The sequence below is a fragment of the Zalophus californianus genome, chromosome 5 (genome assembly GCF_009762305.2).
Source record: "Zalophus californianus isolate mZalCal1 chromosome 5, mZalCal1.pri.v2, whole genome shotgun sequence".
NCBI lineage: Eukaryota > Metazoa > Chordata > Mammalia > Carnivora > Otariidae > Zalophus > Zalophus californianus.
Window position 1 is genome coordinate 129,380,714 of NC_045599.1, and position 20,565 is coordinate 129,401,278.

Here is a 20,565-nt window from a genome sequence, read left to right on the forward strand (position 1 = left end):
AGCTTGTTTACAGGAGAAATTTTGGTACAAAGTTTTGTAGTTTTTCTTAGCCCTCTATTTGCCTTCATTAAGAATTTGAACTTTTTTGGCACAAAAGACCTCTTTTTATGGTAACTGTAATGGTGATTCTGGGGGTGTGTGAAGGGTGGGGGTTAGCAGGGGTGGGGTGGGGGGACAAACCTATTAGAGCCCATCCACTGTGTGTGTGTGTGTGTGTGTGTGTGTGTGTAGTTTGAATTAACAAAGTCCCCAGGAAATTCTGATTCTGAGATTTAATTGGCTAGAAAAATATAATGGGATTTTATTTTTTAAATTTCATATCATTTTATTTGTATGTTTGCAAGGACTGAGTTTACATTTTTGTAGGAATCCTAACGGCATTATTGCCTACTTCATTTATGTCTGAAGCCAATGAAGTGTTGTAGGACAGTGGCCAAGCATTTTAGGAAATTACATGGTTTTAGTATAGTTTTAATACACACTTTTAAAGACACTTGACTAGAACAAGTGAAACCTTCAGTCAGTATACATTTATAGTATTATTTATAGTAATTTGATTTTGGTTTATTTTTCAGAATTTTTGTGTGAAAGGACTTGAACTGTTTTCATTATTCCTGTTCAGAGATATTTTGGAATTGTATGACTGGAATCTTAAAGGTAAATAATAAGATTTAAAGAGAAGTGTAATGCTTGTAGAAGAATGTTGTAGTATATATATAAAAACTTCTAACAATGGGGAGACAGTTGAAATTCCCTTTATTTTTTAAATACTCAAGGAAAAGTATGTTATTCATAGGAACACTTAGTATCATTTGACGTGAATAAGACGTTATGGGTCTTATTTTAAATTTTGATAAAATTTGACAGTGTTCATTACCTAAGATTACCATTATCCATTACCTAACTGATACCTAAGAAGATGGTATCAGTTACTATGAGTAACTACCTTGATTTATGTACGTTAGGGAAAATCTCAGTAGTTAATATTTTAAATCTATTGAACTTTACTGTAATAAACTTCTTCTAAGATGACAGTATATTAAAATTTCAGGGGCGCCTGGGTGGCTCAGCCGTTAAGCATCTGCCTTCGGCTCAGGTCATGATCCAAGGGTCCTGGGATAGGGTCCTGCGTCGGGCTCCCTGCTCAGCGGGAAGCCTGCCTCTCCCTCTCCCACTCCCCCTGCTTGTGTTCCCTCTCTTGCTGTGTCGCTCTCTGTCAGATAAATAAATAGAATCTTAAAAAAGAAAACAAAAAACAACTTCAGTTAGCCTTCAAAACACACATATACACTTTGAGCTATCTCAGTTCAAAACTTGGTTCTTAGATAATTGTTCATTCCTGTGGAAGTGTTAGTATTCCCGCAGACATTGACTTATTTATTTTTAAAACAGTGTACTGATGAATGGCTTTTCAAACCAAGTTTTTAATAGTATTTGTTTCTTTTCCCCCCAGTGGTATTGATTAAAATAGAAAAGGATTAAAACACAAGCATATTGTATCATGCAGTAGTTCAACTATAACAAAAATCTTTATATTTTTGGACTTCTAGATATGCATTTTTTTTTGCATATGTCATGTACGTGGTATATCCTTGGGGCCTTTATTCTCCTCTGACTTTGGGTAGTCCCCTCACTGCAGTCTTCATTGGATGTTTGTGGCAGTTATCGCATGATTGATTGAACTGTTGGGGAGAAGAAGGGGTGGTGTTTTTTATGTCTCTACTTCTCCAGTGGTGTTTCTTTGTGGTTATCATAAATCTTAGGAATTAAGCCACAGTGTTTGTTTTCTAAGGCTGTTTTATTTATTTTTTCTTTCCTTTTCACTTGTTTGCTTTAGGCCCTTTGTTTGAAGACAGTCCTCCCTGCTGCCCAAGATTTCATTTCATGCCACGTTTTGTGAGATTTCTTCCAGGTAAATCTTTTGGCTTGTCAGTGACCCGGTGAGATAGTACATCTGAAAATAAGCCTGCCATTCTCTTTTTAATCTGTAGAGACAACTTCCCACCTCAGACACTGTTAATTATCTAATTCTCAGGTCAGGGATGAAATGTGAAATTATACACTCTGATTTGTACCCCTGTGTAATTTATGGTAGCCCCAAATTAGATGAGCAACGGGGACAAGTGATTTATAAATTTTGAAAATCTACTTGATAAAATATCATGCAAGTGTTCAAAGTAACATGGAAAAATGTCACTCTAAAAAATGCATATAATTAATTGGAAAATAATTGGTATAAAATTTTATATGTAGTATAATTATAACTATGCTAAAGATTACTGCAATAATAGGTATATTAAGGTAGTATTATTGGTGGTTTTTTCCTTTTTTTTGACACATTCACTTTACAGTGAAAAGAATGTTATTTTCTCACTAAAATATATAAGTAAATATATTATTTTTATTTTTTTAAGGCAGTATTTTAAGTTTTAAAATTTTTTTCAAGAGTCTAGCTGTGAAATATGGCGTTATATTTGTTTTTAAAAATGGCTGGATTTTATGAAATCTTTGGATGCCTTTTTGTTTGTAAAATCTTTACCTAAATGAATTATCCCTGGAATCTCACTCTGGCATCTCAGTTTCTGGTGACATTCCTCCAACCTCTCATGCCCTAGTCCCTTTGCTTCTACCTCAATCTTCCCTTTTGTCTCTGGGTATAGCTGCCTTTCTTTGCTTTCTCACTTAAGTCTTATGCTCTGACGTCTGTCTCTCAGCTCTGGCGACCTCAGCCCTTGTGCCAGCCACCACCTTCCACTGAAATGTCAGTTCGGCCTTTTGGTTCTCAGTGATACTGGGGAAAAAACAATTTGCTGCAATAAATCTGTGGTCCAGTTTCAGCTGGGGAGCTTTTCAGAATGTAAAATGTAATGTATTGCTCACATAGTCCGCAATTTCAGGAAATCAGCCCTATGTTCCTGCTCTCCGCATGCCTCTTGTCTTCCTGGGGGCTGGAGACCTTACCTCCCTTATGCCTCAGAACCCTGGTTTCAGCCTGTCAGACCTTGGTCCATTCACAGCCCGGCTTTGCTTGGGTGCCCCACTCCCTCCAACCCTACCCTGCCACAGCTGCTGATGCCAAAGCAAGCCTCCCAAAGGCCACATCCAGTGGATGCAGTTTTGATCTCTTCCCTGAGGTGGTACCTGGGCTCTTGACCCTATCTTCTGTGTACTGAGCTCTCCTTGCTTTCCTCCTGGCTCTCTGATTTGTCTTTTGTGCCTTCTGTGTCTTGTCTACTTCTAGTTTAGATTTGCCTCAAGATTTTGCCTTGATACCCTTCCCTCAGTTCAGACACTCAGTCACTGTGGCTTATTTTTATTTTAGTATAAGAGTTACTCATATTTTTGGTATTATTTGCTAATGCTTATTTCATTTGGAAAATGCATTCAAAAGCTTTTCTCCTTTGTACAACTGGTTTTATTTTATTGAGAAGTCTATTCATGTGAATGCATCTTTGATTTTATAATGGAGCTTTAGCAGCAGACTTATTAGAAGATGGTGCTAGAGTGAGCTTGTTGAAAGCCTTTCCTTTATCTGTCTGCCTCTAGGCATTTTATGACCAGACAAATCTCTTAAGAGAAAGTGGACAGTTTTAAAATCATCTTAAAGAAAAATCTTATGTCAAAGATTTACTTCGTGGGATTTGAACTCTTGCAAAATGTTTCTTATAACTATTGTAGGGATAACATTTAGGTTGTCATAAAGAAAGAGGCGTATTGATTTATTTTTAAGCAGGATTTACCTTTTCATTAGACTTCCCTTTGAAAATACATATATTAAAACACCCTGAAAGATACAGAAGAATATCTAACATATAAAATGATTTTGGTATTAGGTGACAAATTATGATTGATTTGTTTTTTACAGTATGACTTCATTAAAATCTTTTAGAAAATGGTGAATTAAAAAGAAAAACATTTTAATATATATTTTCATTTTTTTTCTGTACATAGGCCATTTCTACCTAGTTGTCATCATACTTATATATGATATGCATCCTAGTTTTTACTAATTCATTGAGCAGATGGATAATTTTAAGGAACATGGTACGTAGTGCCAAATTTCTTATCAAAAGAATAGCATCAATTTATGCTGCCATGAAGAATGCATTCTTAGTCTTCACATTTGGGACCCTTCCTCTTCCCTTTCTTCACTTCTTCCTCCTTCCTTCCTTCCTGTAACCCCATGAGGCTAAGGAGTAAACAGTGTCTGTCTTGTATCAGTGCTAACATACTACTTGGCACATAGAGACTCAATAAATACTTGTTTACTAAACTTATTTAACTGATCACAGTAGTGCCTTAGTTAATGATTCATATATTTTGTTACTAATATTTTGTTACTAATGAGAGTGAATGAACTTTCAAACATTCTTTGGTATTACCTCTTATTTTTTAAAAAGTAAACCTTTGAAGTATAACACAAACTGTGCACGTATCATAAATACAAGACTCAGTGAATTTTCACAAAGTGAATATGATTGTGTACTCAGCACCGCGATCAAGATTACCAGCATTCAAGACCCCCTTTGCAGTCACCTCCCAGCTTCTCAAGGGTAGCCTCTATTCTGACTTGAAAACACCATGTTAATTTTACTTGTTTAATTATAAAAACTAGAATTGTGTGTTCTTTTTGTTTTTGTCTTCTTTTGTATTATGTGTTTTTGAGACACTTGTTTCAGTTAACTGTAGTTGGTTCATCCTCATTACTACATACTATTATATGTATTTAACCTATCTGTGATTAATGGACATTTGGTATTACCTGTTTTTGGCTCTTTCAAACAGCATACATATGTTCACCATTACCCTTGTACATGCCTTTTGGAGAGCATATATTGATGCTTTCCCATTGTGGATATTCACCTAGTAGTGGAAATTCTAGTTGTGTTTATATTAAGCTTTGTAGATAGTTTCCAACAGTTTCCCAAAATGATTCTTTCATTTTCCCTGCCCCACTAGCAGTGTATGGGACAGTTCAGGTTATACCATGTTCTCACCAACACTTGGCATTTTCTTTCTTTTTCAAGTTAGCCATTTTGATGAGTGTTCAGAGGTATCATGGTACAATTTTAATTTTCACTTCCCTAATGACTTATGATAGAGCATCATTTCATATATTAATTGACTATTTGGATATTGTCTTTTGAAGTGCCTGTTTGAGTCTTTAGCTTATTTTTCTATTGGGTGATGTATGTCTTTTTCTCATTTATTTGTTAGGTATTTTTATATATACACCATATATGAGACTTTTGTCAGATGTATAGGTTGCCAGTACCTTCTCTGTGGATTGCTTTTTCACCATCTTAATGGTGATTTTTGATGGACAGAAATTCCTAATTTTAATATAGTCCAATTTACATATTCTTTTATGCTTATCTTGTTTATGAAATCTTTGCTATCCTAAGGTCATCAAGATACTCTCCCTATATTTTCTAGAAATTTAGATCTCTAATCTGTCTCAAAATTTGTTTTTCAGTTGGTATGAGATATGAGTCAAGATTCCTTATTTTTATTTTATTTTATTTTTTTAAGATCCTTAATTTCAGTACAGATATCCAGTTGATCCTGCACCATTTATTGGAAAGATCATTCATTCTTCACAGAATTGAAGTGTTACTTTTGTCTTTTATTGGCTCAATTGTGTGTGGGTGTGGGTGTGGGTGTGGGTGTATGTGTGTGTACACAAACGATACTAAAGTGTATAAAGTAAAAAAGTAAATACCCCCTTCTAAACATGTGAAAATGACTAGATGCTATATATGGTTTGGTTTGTATTCATTTTACCCTATATAGGGAAATTTATGCTTTTTTCTTTAAGTGGGGATAACACTAAATATGTTATACAACTTGCCTTTTTTACTCAACCATTTCAGATGTCCTCTATAAAAATACATTGCCTCATTCTTTAAAACCGTCATAGCATTCCATTGTATGAGTGGACATTAATTATTATGACAATTCCTCTAGTGACAAATATTTTGGAGGTCTGTATTTTTTTTCCCATTGTGTATCAATACTTTGACAGTAGTCTTATGCATCTCCTATAAGGTAGAATTCTAGAAGTAAAATTATTTGTTAAGACAGTATTTGTAAAATGTTGCCCATTGTTCTCTAGAAAGGGCATGATATGTAGCTCTAACCAGCATTTTTAGCAGTACCCTTTTTTGGTATATCTGCCAACACTGGATATCAAGACTTCTACAGTTGCATCCATCTGAGAGGCACAACGTAACCTCATGGTTTTTATTTGCATTTTACTTGAACTCGTATGAGAATGAGCAGCTTTCATATATTTCAGGTATTTCATGATCCTCTCATGCTCATTTGCTTTTCATCTATATGAATTTATTATATCTAATTGAAGTTTTATCAGTTATTACCATTTTTCTTTAGTTTCCTAGTTTACCCAGTTTTGAAGATAACTGTCTCATTTGCTCCATATGAATTTATCCAAAATTAAGCTTATAGTTTAAACCAGGGTTTATTTAATTCAGGTTAGTTGACCAGGAGTCAAATCACAGAGCAACTGGATTATTGAGATTTTAAGGATTTTCTCAAATTTTTGTTTCCTTCCAATACCCGCCTCTACCGTGGATAGCCAAACCATTAATAAGAGCTCTGGTAGAATTAGTTTAAGGTTTTATTCTTGCTGGAGCTGGGGCTGGAGCTAGGGTAGGGCATAATTCAAGATAGGAAGGCTGCTCTTCTGGGAAAGGCTGTTCACTGCTTATATCATCACTGTTAGTAAAGCTTCAGAATTCCTTAATCAGTTTGCGAATCGGTTATTGTGCACATGGATTTCTGGAAATTGCCCCATTCTGGAGAAATAGTTTGCAGGTATGGCTGAGAGAGAACCAGAGGCTTGGAGACTATCTCAAAATTCCCAGGGAACCAAGTGTAGTTTAAAAAAACATCAATTGATACAGCATCTTTTTCTATTTGGAAAGTAACTTTTTTGGAGGGAAGTTTAGAAAATATCTGTTAATACAAATTTTCAAAAGTTAAGATTATGTAAAGACATGTTAACAGGAATATACAGGAGATACGATAATGCAGTTATACGGTTATTCTCAGTGTAGGCAAAGAGGAAGGTATTTTTATGGTTCTTAAAATAACTATTACACTATTGAGAAATACTTGTTTAGCCAGCCATATTCTTACCACAAATTCCCTAACAAATTGCCCCCCCACCATATAAATAAGCAATATAAACTGAGAGAATTGGGTCTCTAAGAAACAGTTTATAAAGTCTGTCAGTTCATTAATGACTGTCCAGATTCATTCCCTGAAACACAAACTCCAGTTCTTCCCGAATAATGAGCCGTTGTCACAGTTCCAGTCCCAGTGCTGGCAGAATTCCTGCTAACCTTAGCTTACCCACTCTAATTTCTCATTTATATCATGTCCTATTTATCTCAGCCAATGAGATAAAAATTACTTCCTAGCCCTCAGTGACATAGTTCCATAAATCCCCAACATAAACATGTAGCAAAGCAGATAAACCAGAAGAGCCAATTCATTAACATTAGTAAATTCATGGCAGTCTGTGAGCAAGTGGCCATGTTATTTATCTGCTTCAGAAAGTCATTCCCACAGATATTTATGGAGTGTCTTTTTTACCAGGCTGGGTGTGAGGGATGCAGCCCTTGCCCCATGGGCTCTGACAGGACTCTAGTCTTGTCTTCCTTTTTTAATATTTCCATAAGGATTGCGCCCCAGTACCGAACCTGGAGCGGTGCCTTCATCCCCCTCCTCGGTAAACCTTTCATTTCAGGTTGTCTGTCCTGGGTTTCTGCTTTGTCACAGTGGTAAATATCTGTCTCTCTAGGTTGTAGTTGCCATTTAAAATACTTAGCAGGTTTCAACATGGATTTATAATTTCTCCTTCAGCATTACTGACTTTGCACCTGATGTGTGTATGCTTTTAAATGTTTCTGGTTTCTCTGCTGTGGTAAAGCTCTACTTTCTCATTAGCAGCTTTGCACCCAAAGGTAAAAGCATTCTTACAAGCACTTGGTGGCCTTTTCTTTTTTTCTTTTTTTTAAAGATTTTATTTATTTGAGAGAGAGAGTGCGTGTGCACGAGTGGGGGGGGAGGGGCGGAGGGAGAGGGACAAGCAGACTTCGTGCTGAGTGCAAAGACCGAAGCGGGGTTTGATCCCAGCACCCTGAGATCATGACCTGAGCCAAAATCAGATGCTTAACCGACGAGCCACCCAGGCGCCCCATGGCCCTTTTTCTTTATCTTGCAGGTATTCTTCTCCTAAAACGGGCCCTGTCCTTGGTTTGTAGGCCCAAATATTCCTCTCTTCCAATAGCTTTTTTAGTTTTTTAGTCTTTTCACTTTAAATTCATAGCACTTAGTCTATTTCACTTCTATTTGCAGTGCCATGAAGTCAGCCCTCTGTAACTGCTGGTGGGGAGATTTTAGTGCTATTCTGTATACCTGGCGTTGCATATATTTGCTCCTTCTACCACATACCTTCCCCAAATAAAATCTGAGCCTTTTTTTCTAATCCTTGTAACAAAACAACACTCTCTTCCTTCTTATGGCATGCTGGGCTTCTGATGGATCCTTGTAGGCCCACAGTGCTCTTTAGTGATACTACCAAATAATAGAGATTATGAGCCAAATACTATTTTATTTTACTCTTTTCTTGGTTTCTAATGAATCTAGTCAGTGTGCTAGTTCTTCTCAAAGCTCCCTAGGTTTCCTTTTTCTCTTTGCTGTTCTCTATGTATACACATGCGGTGTAAATCATCGTATTCTGGCGTTAGTGTTCTCTTTTCCATCTGTTTGCCTCCGACTACCTAGAAGTAGAGACTACTGTGGGCTCAGACAGACAGGCATCGTGATAGGCATTATGGCTTTGCTGGGCTCCTTAGCAAAGAGGGGAGCATCAATGACTGAGGAAAACATGTTATATGCAGGGAGATTGAAATGTCTTTTGAGACAGACTCTTGAGAAATATGCCCTTTACAATGGAAGTTTCTTAATCAAAGGTGACTCTTGGGTTTAAAGCAGATGTTTTGTAATGAGGCATAAAAAATTTCACTGCTGTGAGCAGTAATCTGAATCAGTAGGTATAACATGTCCTCATGTGGGTTGATTGTATTTTAGTCACTTCTTGGACCTTTTTTTTTTTTTTTTGGAGACTCAATGTCTTTGATTAAGAGAACTCTGTTTTCAGAATGTCATCTACAAAGATTCCTCTAGGAACAGTGGTGATTAATCATTATTAGCCTACATGCTTCTTGAGGGCCTAGAGCTTGTGTTTTTGTTTGTTTTTTCCATGACTGCAACACGGGACCACTCATAGTGCCTGGCACATAATGCTAATAAACCTGCTCATCAGAAAATAAAATCCAGAGCTCTTCCTGTGCTCTGTAGAAGCTTTGCAAGATCCAGCCTCCCTGCCACCTCTTTCACACTCTCTTCCTTCTCTCATTCCATCCACGTTGCCTTTTTGCAGTTGCTGGAACATATCAATCCCACTTTACTATAGGCCTTCTGCTGTTTTTTCTATCTGAGACACTCTTCTCCCAGATTGCTACATAATGGGCTCTTTTGCTTCTTTCTACTTTGCTCACATGGCACCTCTTCATGGATTCGTTCCCTGACCACCATTTTAAATATAGCTGCAGTCCTTCACCTGTTTTGAACCTTTATAGAAGAGTCTTTATCTTGACCTGATTTATTTTGTGGTTGTTTTTTACTGTGTCTTTCCCTTCTCTGTTTTGGTTGTTTAGATCACCACTGTATTTCTAGGGTCTGGAAGAGTGCCTGCTGTGTAATAGGTGCTCAGTAAATATTTGTTGAATATAAACAAGTATTTAATGAATAAATGCATGCTTACATATATGGTAACTCTATAGCAGCAGTGCTGTCTGGTTCCATAACAACATCTGAGATTAAAAAAAAAACCAACAAAGATCAAAAAATTTTGATCTTTACTCTCTTCTTTCTCAGATGTGTAGTCCTGTCCAGGTTCTTACCCCCGGCAACTCATATTAAAGATCTTTCGGGATGCCTGGGTGGCTCAGTCGGTTAAGCATCTGCCTTTGGTTCAGGTCATGATCCTGGGGTCCTGGGATCGAGTCCTGCATTGGTCTCTTTATTCAGCGGGGAGTCTGCTTCTCCCTCTGCCTGCCACTCCCCCTGCTTCTGCTCACTCACACTCTCTCTCTCTCTGATAAATAAATAAATCTTTAAAAAAAAGATCTTTCATCCTCTTTTTCTAGTACCTCAGATTCCTTGGGTGCCATTCATTCCTCTAGCACAAATAGGACACTCTCATTTGTGCCCTCCCATCCCCACCATCTTGGTCCCTTGTTTCTCCATGAAGTGTTTGGCCCTACACTGGTGTTCCTAGCATATCTCATGACCTGGGGGCAGTAGTCATTGTCCTCCAAACCTTCAGAGCTCTTGTCCTTTCTTGGGTTGGGATTAGGCAAAGAAAAGGCACATATTGATCAAGAAATTAAGCCCAAAAAGAAGGCAGAAGAAGCCTGTGAACCCAAAATTAATGCCCACATTATTATATGAATGTCTTTGGTTCATCAAGTACCAGATTAATTGGCTCTTTCCTAGGTATTTTAATTATGTCCTTTGTTGTTTTTATCCTCTGTACTTAGTAATTTATGCTTCTGTAAGCCTCAGAATACTTGGTATTTTTTCCATGTACTAACTCCATAATGATCTTCATGATATTAGTACAGCCTTTTTAGCGCTATTCATCACGGCAGGTGCAGCACATTAGCACCAAAAAATTAGAACATAATGCAACAATAGCTTATTGGAAACATCCATAAATATCTCATAAAAGCTTAGAATTTCCTTAAGACAGTAACATCACTTCTAAAGAGCTTTCATCTGTTACCTTAGAAAGAATCATAAAATATTTAAGACATAACATAGTTCTGTATATTATAAACTATGGCTTTTTATGCTAGGTGGTTTTAAATTTATTTAGGTAGGCACTTTTTTTTTATTTTCAGACCTGACAAATGGAGCCTTTTATCATTTATAATGTTGTTGTTGCCATTTTAGTAAATGAGGTGGTTTGTGAGCACTGTTCATCAATGAAACAAATGGTTTTTGTATTATTTGGCACCTGGTTAAACAATGTAAATTCTAAATTACTTTTTTATAAATGTTCTTTTTTTCCCTCACTGTCTTGTTTTTCCTTATTCAGCTGATGATTGACTATTGAGTAGCTTTATTTTTTTCCTCTCTTTCCCCTCCCACCCAAGATGGAGGAAAGGAAGTGCTGTCCATGCACCAAATTCTCCTTTACTTATTACGGTGTAGCAAAGCCCTGGTTCCCGAAGAGGAGATTGCCAATATGCTTCAGTGGGAAGAACTTGAGTGGCAGAAATACGCAGAAGAATGCAAAGGCATGATTGTCACCAACCCTGGAACGGTATGTTCTGGTGCTTGCATGTTCTGAGACTGAACCACCTTCTTTCCAGTTTGAATGTTCAAAAAAACAGTAACGGAACATTTAAAAGTTTGAAGTATTCATTCTTGTCCTTTGAGTAATTTTTCCTTTTAAATATTTAGCAAATAAAAAAATACTACGATGTAGTCATATTTAGTAGTAAGTTTATCTGATTAGTTTTTAGATATGTTTGGATCTGATATTTTTTTTCTGAGTATAAAAGTAATATATCATCATTATAAAAAGTTAAGAAAATAAAGAAACAGCCCAAAGAAGACAATAAAGTTATCCATAATTCCATTTACCGGAGATATTACTATTCACTTTTCTAGTTTCCTTAGAGACTTTCATATTGTTTTAAAACAAAATTGGTATCATACAGTTCAGTATTCATATTTAGACCTTTTCTTCTCATTCTCTTCCAGAAACAACAATCACAAAATTATTTTTCTGTAGTCTTAAATTTCTTTACAAGTGTAATTAAAAGGTTCCTAAGTTATTTAATTAGCCCCCTATTATTGGACACCTAGGTTGCTTGCAGATTTTTGCTGTCACCAGTATTGCTGTATTGAATTTGTATATGTGTATATAAACACATATATGTATAAACATGTATATATCTTTGAATGTGTGTCCATTTAATTTTTTAGGAAGAAGTCCTGTAAGTGAAGTTAATAGGCTGAAGATACACACATTTTTAAGGCCTTGGATACGTGTAAATTGCCTTCTAGAAGGGTTGTAAAATTTGCACGTTGACCGAGAGTATATGAGCAGGCCCTATCTTTGTATTGGTTATACTGTACTAGTCTAACAAAAAAACTGATAGGGAAAAAAATTACATAGTTCAGTTTTGTATTTATTTTGGTTTCTAACAAAATTTGATATTTTAAATGTTTATTGGCCTTTCATGTTTTCTTTTGATAATGACCTATTAATACCCCTTTTCTAATTTTCTTTTGTGATATTTGCCCTTTTTTATTGATCCTTTGCCATACTTATTACAAATATTTCCCATTTCTTTGTTTTTTAAGTGTTTTGTATTAAAATTAGCTTCCAGTATTAATTTTTGAAGTAAAAATATAAAAAATAAAGAGTAGAGAATTGAAAGTCAAGTAGGTTTCTCTTACAAAGAAAATGCTGTTTTATATATTTATATGAATTACAATTTTTTCTCTGAAGTATGTTATTGTTTCATAAAATAGTTATATATTGGCATCTTATCAGGATAAAGTTTTCCAGAAATGGAGAATTAAAATATTTTTATGTAAAGAAACTAATCTATTTAAACAAAGCTGTTGTTTTTAAAAGGCTGCCAAATTGTTTAATAGCCTTGATTCATAAAAATAAAAACTCTGGATCAACTTTTTGTAGCATGACAGTAACATCTGCACAAACAAAATGTTACTATTTGCAAAGCAAACATTTCAGCTAATACTGATTATTTCAAACAAGTCTAGAAAGTGAAAGTGTTTAATAAAAACTTGTTTAAACATAAAACTTGTTTAAAACTTAAAATCATACAATTTTTGCTATTATATTGTTAAACCATACAACTAATTGTTAAAGTAACTCTAAAAGAAATGTACAGGTCCTGGCATTATGACAGTATAACTCTGAATTTTACTTTTCTTCTTTAAACAGTTGCATAAATATACATTTCTTTTGCCAGTTTTATAGCAGGGTCAGAAGATAGGTGGGAGTGAGGGTGGTGGGAGACACACCTTTTCATCTTGGTGGAGTCCGCTTGAAGAGTACTGCGGCCTAGAGTGCACACTTTGGGCATCTTTTCATCTTGGTGGAGTCCGCTTGAAGAGTACTGTGGCCTAGAGTGCACACTTTGGGCACCTTTTCATCTGGGTGGAGTCCGCTTGAAGAGTACTGCGGCCTAGAGTGCACACTTTGGGCACCTTTTCATCTTGGTGGAGTCCGCTTGAAGAGTACTGCGGCCTAGAGTGCACACTTTGGGCACCTTTTCATCTTGGTGGAGTCCGCTTGAAGAGTACTGCGGCCTAGAGTGCACACTTTGGGCACCTTTTCATCTTGGTGGAGTCCGCTTGAAGAGTACTGTGGCCTAGAGTGCACACTTTGGGCACCTTTTCATCTTGGTGGAGTCTGCTTGAAGAGTACTGCGGCCTAGAGTGCACACTTTGGGCACCTTTTCATCTTGGTGGAGTCTGCTTGAAGAGTACTGCGGCCTAGAGTGCACACTTTGGGCACCTTTTCATCTTGGTGGAGTCTGCTTGAAGAGTACTGCGGCCTAGAGTGCACACTTTGGGAATACTTTCACCCTGGGGCTTCTTTCCATACCTTGGTTAACATTTCCTGAAATCCTACAATCAGTTGGAGAGCTTTTGAAAATGTACGAATGCCCTGATCATCCCTACTCCATATATACTCCCAAGTAATGGGGCCCAAGGATCTGTTGTTAAAAAAAAAAAAAAAATCCCCAGGTGCTTTTCTGATTCACCCCTTCATGGTTTTGAGCCATTAGCATAGAGGACATTTACTTCATTACCATGATTATCATTTAGCTCATTTGTTGGGTGACTACTATGTGAGTCAGGTGCTAGTAAAGTCTACACATTATATATGCTGTTTGTCCAGGCACAGACTCATGGCATATCCGTGTGAAAGGAGTCTGTGATGAACTGTTGAGTCCATAGATCAGTCAGTACAGGACAGGAAAGCCTGTATCTGATCTTAGGCGAGATCACTGGACCAGGCTGCCAGGGATACTTCATAAATGCTACAGGGAGGTCTTTAAGGAATCGAGAAATTGTATAACTTATTGGCATGATCAAATGTGTGTACTTGGGAGGATATATGGCCAATTTGGAAGATAATGAAACCAGATTGGTCAGGATGAGAGGTTTATGTTAGAAAGTAATCAGAAATAAATTAAGAAAGGTAAGTTTGGGTGCCAGACTTGGGAACATGTTAAAGTTAATAAAAATATGTTTAAAGGAGGAAAATATCCTGAAAACTCAGTATCATAAAAACATCCTTTCATTATATCTTTTGTGAATAGAGCAGAGTAGACATGACAGTACATTTCATCCTCTGCAGTACTTGCTTTGAAAGATTACCCAGTGGTAAGAATATTGGGGAATTTATTAAATTTTTCAAGCCATTATGGTCACATTAAGTACTTCATTGCTGCAGAACTTAAAAGAATTAATCTCCCTCCCGAGGCACTTTGCCTCTGCCAGGGAATACTTTGGTCATTACTGAGAATATTTTTTATTCTTCCTCAAAGCTGGTATGATGGATATTGTAGGGTGTGGCCAAAGTCTAGATCTTATTTCATCTCTCCCCCCTATAAATTTCAAGATGCTATAGATATTTTAAATCACTGTTTCCTTGGTTGATGCCGTAGTATGCTGTTTAAAATCATGAAAACATGAATAATTCACTAACATTTTTAGTTGTGCAACTCCTCTTTTAATGAACTATAGAAATGATCCCTGAAAGTATAGTCTTGCAACTCCTCTTTTAAAACTGTATCCTGCTGCTTTGATATACAAAATTGGGAGAACGAATACTGTGAAGATGTCAATGCTACCTAGAGCAATCTACACATTTAATGCAATCCCTATCAAAATACCATCCACTTTTTTCAAAGAAATGGAACAAATAATCCTAAAATTTGTATGGAACCAGAAAAGACTCCGAATAGCCAGAGGAATGTTGAAAAAGAAAAGCAAAGCTGGCGGCATCACAATTCCGGACTTCAAGCTCTATTACAAAGCTATGATCATCAAGACAGTATGGTACTGGCACAAAAACAGACACATAGATCAATGGAACAGAACAGAGAGCCCAGAAATGGACCCTCAACTCTATGGTCAACTAATTTTCAACAAAGCAGGAAAGAATGTCCAATGGAAAAAAGACAATCTCTTCAATAAATGGTGTTGGGAAAATTGGACAGCCACATGCAGAAGAATGAAGCTGGACCATTTCCTTACACCACATACAAAAATAGACTCCAAATCGTTGAAAGACCTAAACGTGAGACAGGAGTCCATCAAAATCCTAGAGGAGAACACAGGCAGCAACCTCTTCGACCTCAGCCATGGCAACTTCTTCCTAGAAACATCGCCAAAGGCAAGGGAAGCAAGGGCAAAAATGAACTATTGGGACTTTGTCAAGATAAAAAGCTTTTGCACAGCAAAGGAAACAGTCAACAAAACCAAAAGACAACCGACAGAATGGGAGAAGATATTTTGCAAATGACATATCAGATAAAGGGCTAGTATCCAAAATCTATAAAGAACTTACCAAACTCAACACCCAAAGAACAAATGATCCAATCAGGAAATGGGTAGAAGACATGAACAGACATTTTTCCAAAGAAGACATCCAAATGGCCAACAGACACATGAAAAAGTGCTCAACATCGCTCGGCATCAGGGAAATCCATATCAAAACCTCAATGAGATACCACCTCACACCAGTCAGAATGGCTAAAATGAACAAGTCAGGAAACGACAGATGTCGACGAGGATGCAGAGAAAGGGGAACCCTCCTACATTGTTGGTGGGAATGCAAGCTGGTGCAGCCACTCTGGAAAACAGTATGGAAGTTCCTCAAAAAGTTGCAAATAGAGCTACCCTACAACCTAGCAATTGCACTACTGGGTATTTACCCCAAAGATACAAATGTAGTGATCCGAAGGGGTATGTGCACCCCAATGTTTATAGCAGCAATGTCCACAATAGCCAAACTATGGAAAGAGCCTAGATGTCAATCAACAGATGAGTGGGTAAAGAAGATGTGGTATATATATATATATATATATATATATATATATATATATATATATATATATACACACAATGGAATATTATGCAGCCATCACAAAACCCCTGAAATCTTGCCATTTGCAATGACATGGATGGAATTAGAGGGTATTATGCTAAGCGAAATAAGTCAATCAGAGAAAGACATATATCATATCTCACTGATACGAAGAATTCTTAATCTCAGGAAACAAACTGAGGGTTGCTGGAGTGGTGGGGGGTGGGAGGGATGGGGTGGCTGGGTGATAGACATTGGGGAGGGTATGTGCTATGGTGAGCGCTGTGAATTGTGTAAGACTGTTGAATCACAGACCTGTACCTCTGAAACAAATAATACATTATATGTTAAAAAAAATAAAAAAGATAGTAGGAAGGGAAAAATGAAAGGGAGGGAATTGGAGTGGGAGACGAACCATGAGAGACTATGGACTCTGAGAAACAAACTGTGGGTTCTAGAGGGGAGGGGGGTGGGGGGATGGGTTAGCCTGGTGATGGGTATTAAAGAGGGCACGTATTGAATGGAGCACCGGGTGTTATATGCAAACAATGAATCATGGAACACTACATCAAAAACTAATGATGTGAGGTATGGTGATTAATAGAACATAATAAAATAAAATTAAAAAACAAAAACAAAAACCAAAATCTTGGCAACAATTCCTAGACCTAAATAACAGGTTGCTCATGATGAAGGGCATTTAAAATAATTTTATATTAGATTACCTGTGACCAAAATCTTCTCTAGCTTATTAAATTTGAGAGCAGAAGTCAATTTTTTCAGATACTAGGGACCTTTTGACCGTTAAGTGACATTCAAATATTCTTTTAAAAAACTTAAGTGTAAGTTTTTTAACGTGTGAATTTACACAAATCTATTCATTTTGTCACTTGCTTGGATTTATCAGATGGCTGTATGGGGCTACCTGCTGTAGGGGGTGGGGTGGGGTAACCAGCTTGTTTCAGTTGCTGGCAGGTTTCCTGGTTTTACCGTTGAAACCCCTCTGTCCGGACAAACCAGGCCGCCAGCCAGACTTTGGTTGTAGGCATTGTTTTATGACAAAATGATGCTGTTGGCCTCCATGTAGATCAATTCTGTAGCATTTGGCTCTAAAGCAGTTGAGCCAAAGATGCCACCATCTCTTGTTAAGAGTTTAGTTTCTAATTAGGGGCTGCTCTGAGAATTGAGAATAAGCAAGGAGGTTGCTAAAACTCTTATGATTTTACCATCTTTTTACAAACAAACTTTTAGAATAAAAGAAAGTTATTTTGTTAACTGAAGAAGGAACCACCTGTTCACTTCTTCCTGTAAGATTAAAAAAAAAATGAGGCTTTCTGTTAAAATTTAAAAATGACCTACATGGACATAATGAGAAGCTTAACCATTTGATTTTTATGTTACCATACCTTCTATTTTAAAGGTGTAGAATTAGAGGAATACATTGGATCAGAGCAAGACAAGGATGCCAACTTCTATTCAACATAGTAGGAGAAGTCCTAGCCAGAGCAATTAGGTAGGGAAAGGAAATGAAAGGCATCCAAATTGTAAAGGAAGAAGTAAAACTGTCACTATTTATAGATGATATGACTTTACATATAGAAAACCTTTAAAGATTCCACCAAAAAACTGTTAGAATTAATAAATGAATTCAGTATAGTTGCAGGGTAAAAAAATCAGTACACAAAAATTTGTTGCATTTTTATAATGTACTAATAGTGAACTATCAGAAAAATTAAGAAACAGTCCCATTTATAATTACATCAAAAGAATACGATACCTAGAAATAAATTTAACCAAGGAGATGAAAGTCCTGTACTCTGAAAACCATAAGACATTGATGAAAGAAATTGAAGAAGACACAAATAAATGAAAGGTATTCTGTGCTCATGGATTGGAAGAATTAATACTATTAAAGTGTCCGTATTACTCAAAGCAATCTATGGATTCAGGGCAAACCCTATTAAAATTCTAATGGCATTTTTCGCAGAAATAGGATAAACAATCCTAAAATTTGTACAGAATCACAGAAGATCCGGACTAGCTAAAGCAATCTTGAGAAAGAAGAACAAAACTGGAGACATCATGCTCCGTGATTTCAAACTGTACAACAGAGCTATAGTAATCATGGTATGGCATTGGCCAAAAAAAACCCAAACAGACACAGTGGAACAGAATAGGGAGTCTGGAAATAAACTCATGCATATATGGTAAATTAATTTTTGAGCAAAGAGGCAAGAATATACAATGGGGAAAGGACAGTCTCTTCAATTAATGGTGTTGGGAAAACTGGACAGCCACATGTGAAAGAATGAAATTGGACCACTACCTTAGGCCATACACAACAGTTAATTCAAAATGGATTGAAGACTTGAATGTAAGATCTGAAACCATAAAACTTACAGGAGAAAACATAGGTGGAAGCTCGTTGGCATCGGTCTGGGCAGTGATTTTTTTGTATGTAACTCCACAGGCAAAGAAGTAAACAAATGGAGCTACATCAAACTAAAAAATTTCCATACAGCGAAGAAAGTCATCAACAAAATGAAAAGCCTACCTACTGAATGGGAGAAGATATTTGCATTTCACATATTTAATAAGGAGTTAATATCCAAAACATAGAACTCACATAGCACAATAACAACAACAACAACAAAAAAAAACAACCAAATAATCCGATTAAAAAAGGACAGAGGATCTGAATAGATATTTTTCCAAAGAAATGAATGGCCAATAGGCACATGAAAAGATACTCAACATCACTAATTATCAGGAATATGTAAATGAAAACCATGAACTATCACCTCATACCTTTCAAATGACTATTATCAAAACAAGAGATTACAAGTATTGGTGAGGTTGTGGAGAAAAGGGAACTCTTGTGCACTATTGTTGGGAATGTAAATTGGTGCAGCCACTATGGAGAACAGTATAGGAGGTCCTCAAAAAATTGAAAAACATGTTCCGTCAGTTCCACTTTTGGGTATTTTGAAGAAAACAAAAACACTAATTCAAAAAGATATGCACTCCTGTGTTCACTGCAGTATTATTTACAATAGTCACACACACACACACACACACACACACACACACACACACACACTGGAATACTGCTCAGCCTTAAAAAAGAATGAGGTCTTGCCATTTGCAACAACATGGGTAGACCTTGAAAGTATTACCCTAAGTGAAATAAGAAAAAGACAAACACTGTATGATTGAACTTAGGTGTGAAATCTAAAAACAAATGAACAAACAGAGCAAAACCAAACTCAGATACAGAGAACAGATTCGTGGTTGCCAGAAGTGGGCAAAATGAGTGAAGGGGATCAAGAGGTATAAACCTCTAGTTATAAAATAAATGAGTCATGGGGATATAATGTACAGCAGAGTGCCTATAAGTCATTATTGTGTTGCATATTTGAAAGTTGCTAAGAGAATAGATCTTGAAGGTTCTCATAAGAAAAAATTTTGTAACTTTTATGTGACAGATGCTAACTAGACTTATTGTCATGATCATTACACAGTGTATACAAATACTGAATCATTATGTCCAGCACCTGAAGCCAATATAATGTTATATGTGAATTACACTGCAATTTCAAAAAAAAAGAAAGGAAAAACAAGATACACGGAGAACTAATGGAAAAAAGGATATAGAGAGGCATCTGTCCACCCTGAATTAGAAGTAAGCCATCCATTGGAAATGTGAAATGAAACAGAATAAGCCAGCACACTTCTTCCCCATGATGTGGAATATTTCCCCTGTGCCTTTGGAGAGGTTCAGGAAAAGTTATATCTGACTAGGTGTCCTTTTAAAAGTTTAATTTTTAAAGGTTTCTGTGTGGACTGCAAAAAAGGACAAAATCATTGTTCATTATGCCAAATGGCATAGACTCATTTACAGGGATGACATTATAGTTTTTATATAGTATAGCTGCTATGATTAACGGGTTTTAAATGACATTTTTCCCTTGGGGGATGAGACTTTCCCAGAAAAAATCCAATTAATTTCTTCATTACTTAGGTTAAAGTCAATACTGAAAGACTTCTTATGGGAATAAATGGCTTTGATTTTTCTCTCTAGAAACCTAGCTCTGTCCGCATTGATCAACTGGATCGTGAACAGTTCAACCCCGATGTGATTACTTTTCCGATTATCGTCCACTTTGGGATACGCCCTGCACAGTTGAGTTATGCAGGAGACCCACAGTAAGATATTTCTCGGTGTTTGTCTTAGCCAATTTCACCTTCTACTAACAGCTGAATTAGCAAAGGAATACCCTTTAGTGGATGTTTTCTTATTAAAAAATTAAGACCTGAAATGAACC

At 36.5% G+C, this 20,565-nt stretch overlaps 1 protein-coding gene across 4 annotated transcripts in view; it reads left to right on the top strand.

Moving 5' to 3' along the window:
• The window catches only part of DROSHA (drosha ribonuclease III), a 120,857-nt gene that overhangs the window by 39,206 nt on the left and 61,086 nt on the right, over positions 1–20,565 (top strand). For 3 of the 4 annotated variants that reach the window (XM_027605558.2, XM_027605555.2, XM_027605556.2), the window contains 4 exons: positions 576–657; positions 1,838–1,912; positions 11,253–11,422; positions 20,322–20,446. In XM_027605558.2, the coding sequence (XP_027461359.1) occupies positions 576–657; positions 1,838–1,912; positions 11,253–11,422; positions 20,322–20,446 (452 nt within the window). The remainder of the gene's footprint in view (positions 1–575; positions 658–1,837; positions 1,913–11,252; positions 11,423–20,321; positions 20,447–20,565) is intronic. The other variant, XM_027605557.2, reaches the window with a different exon arrangement.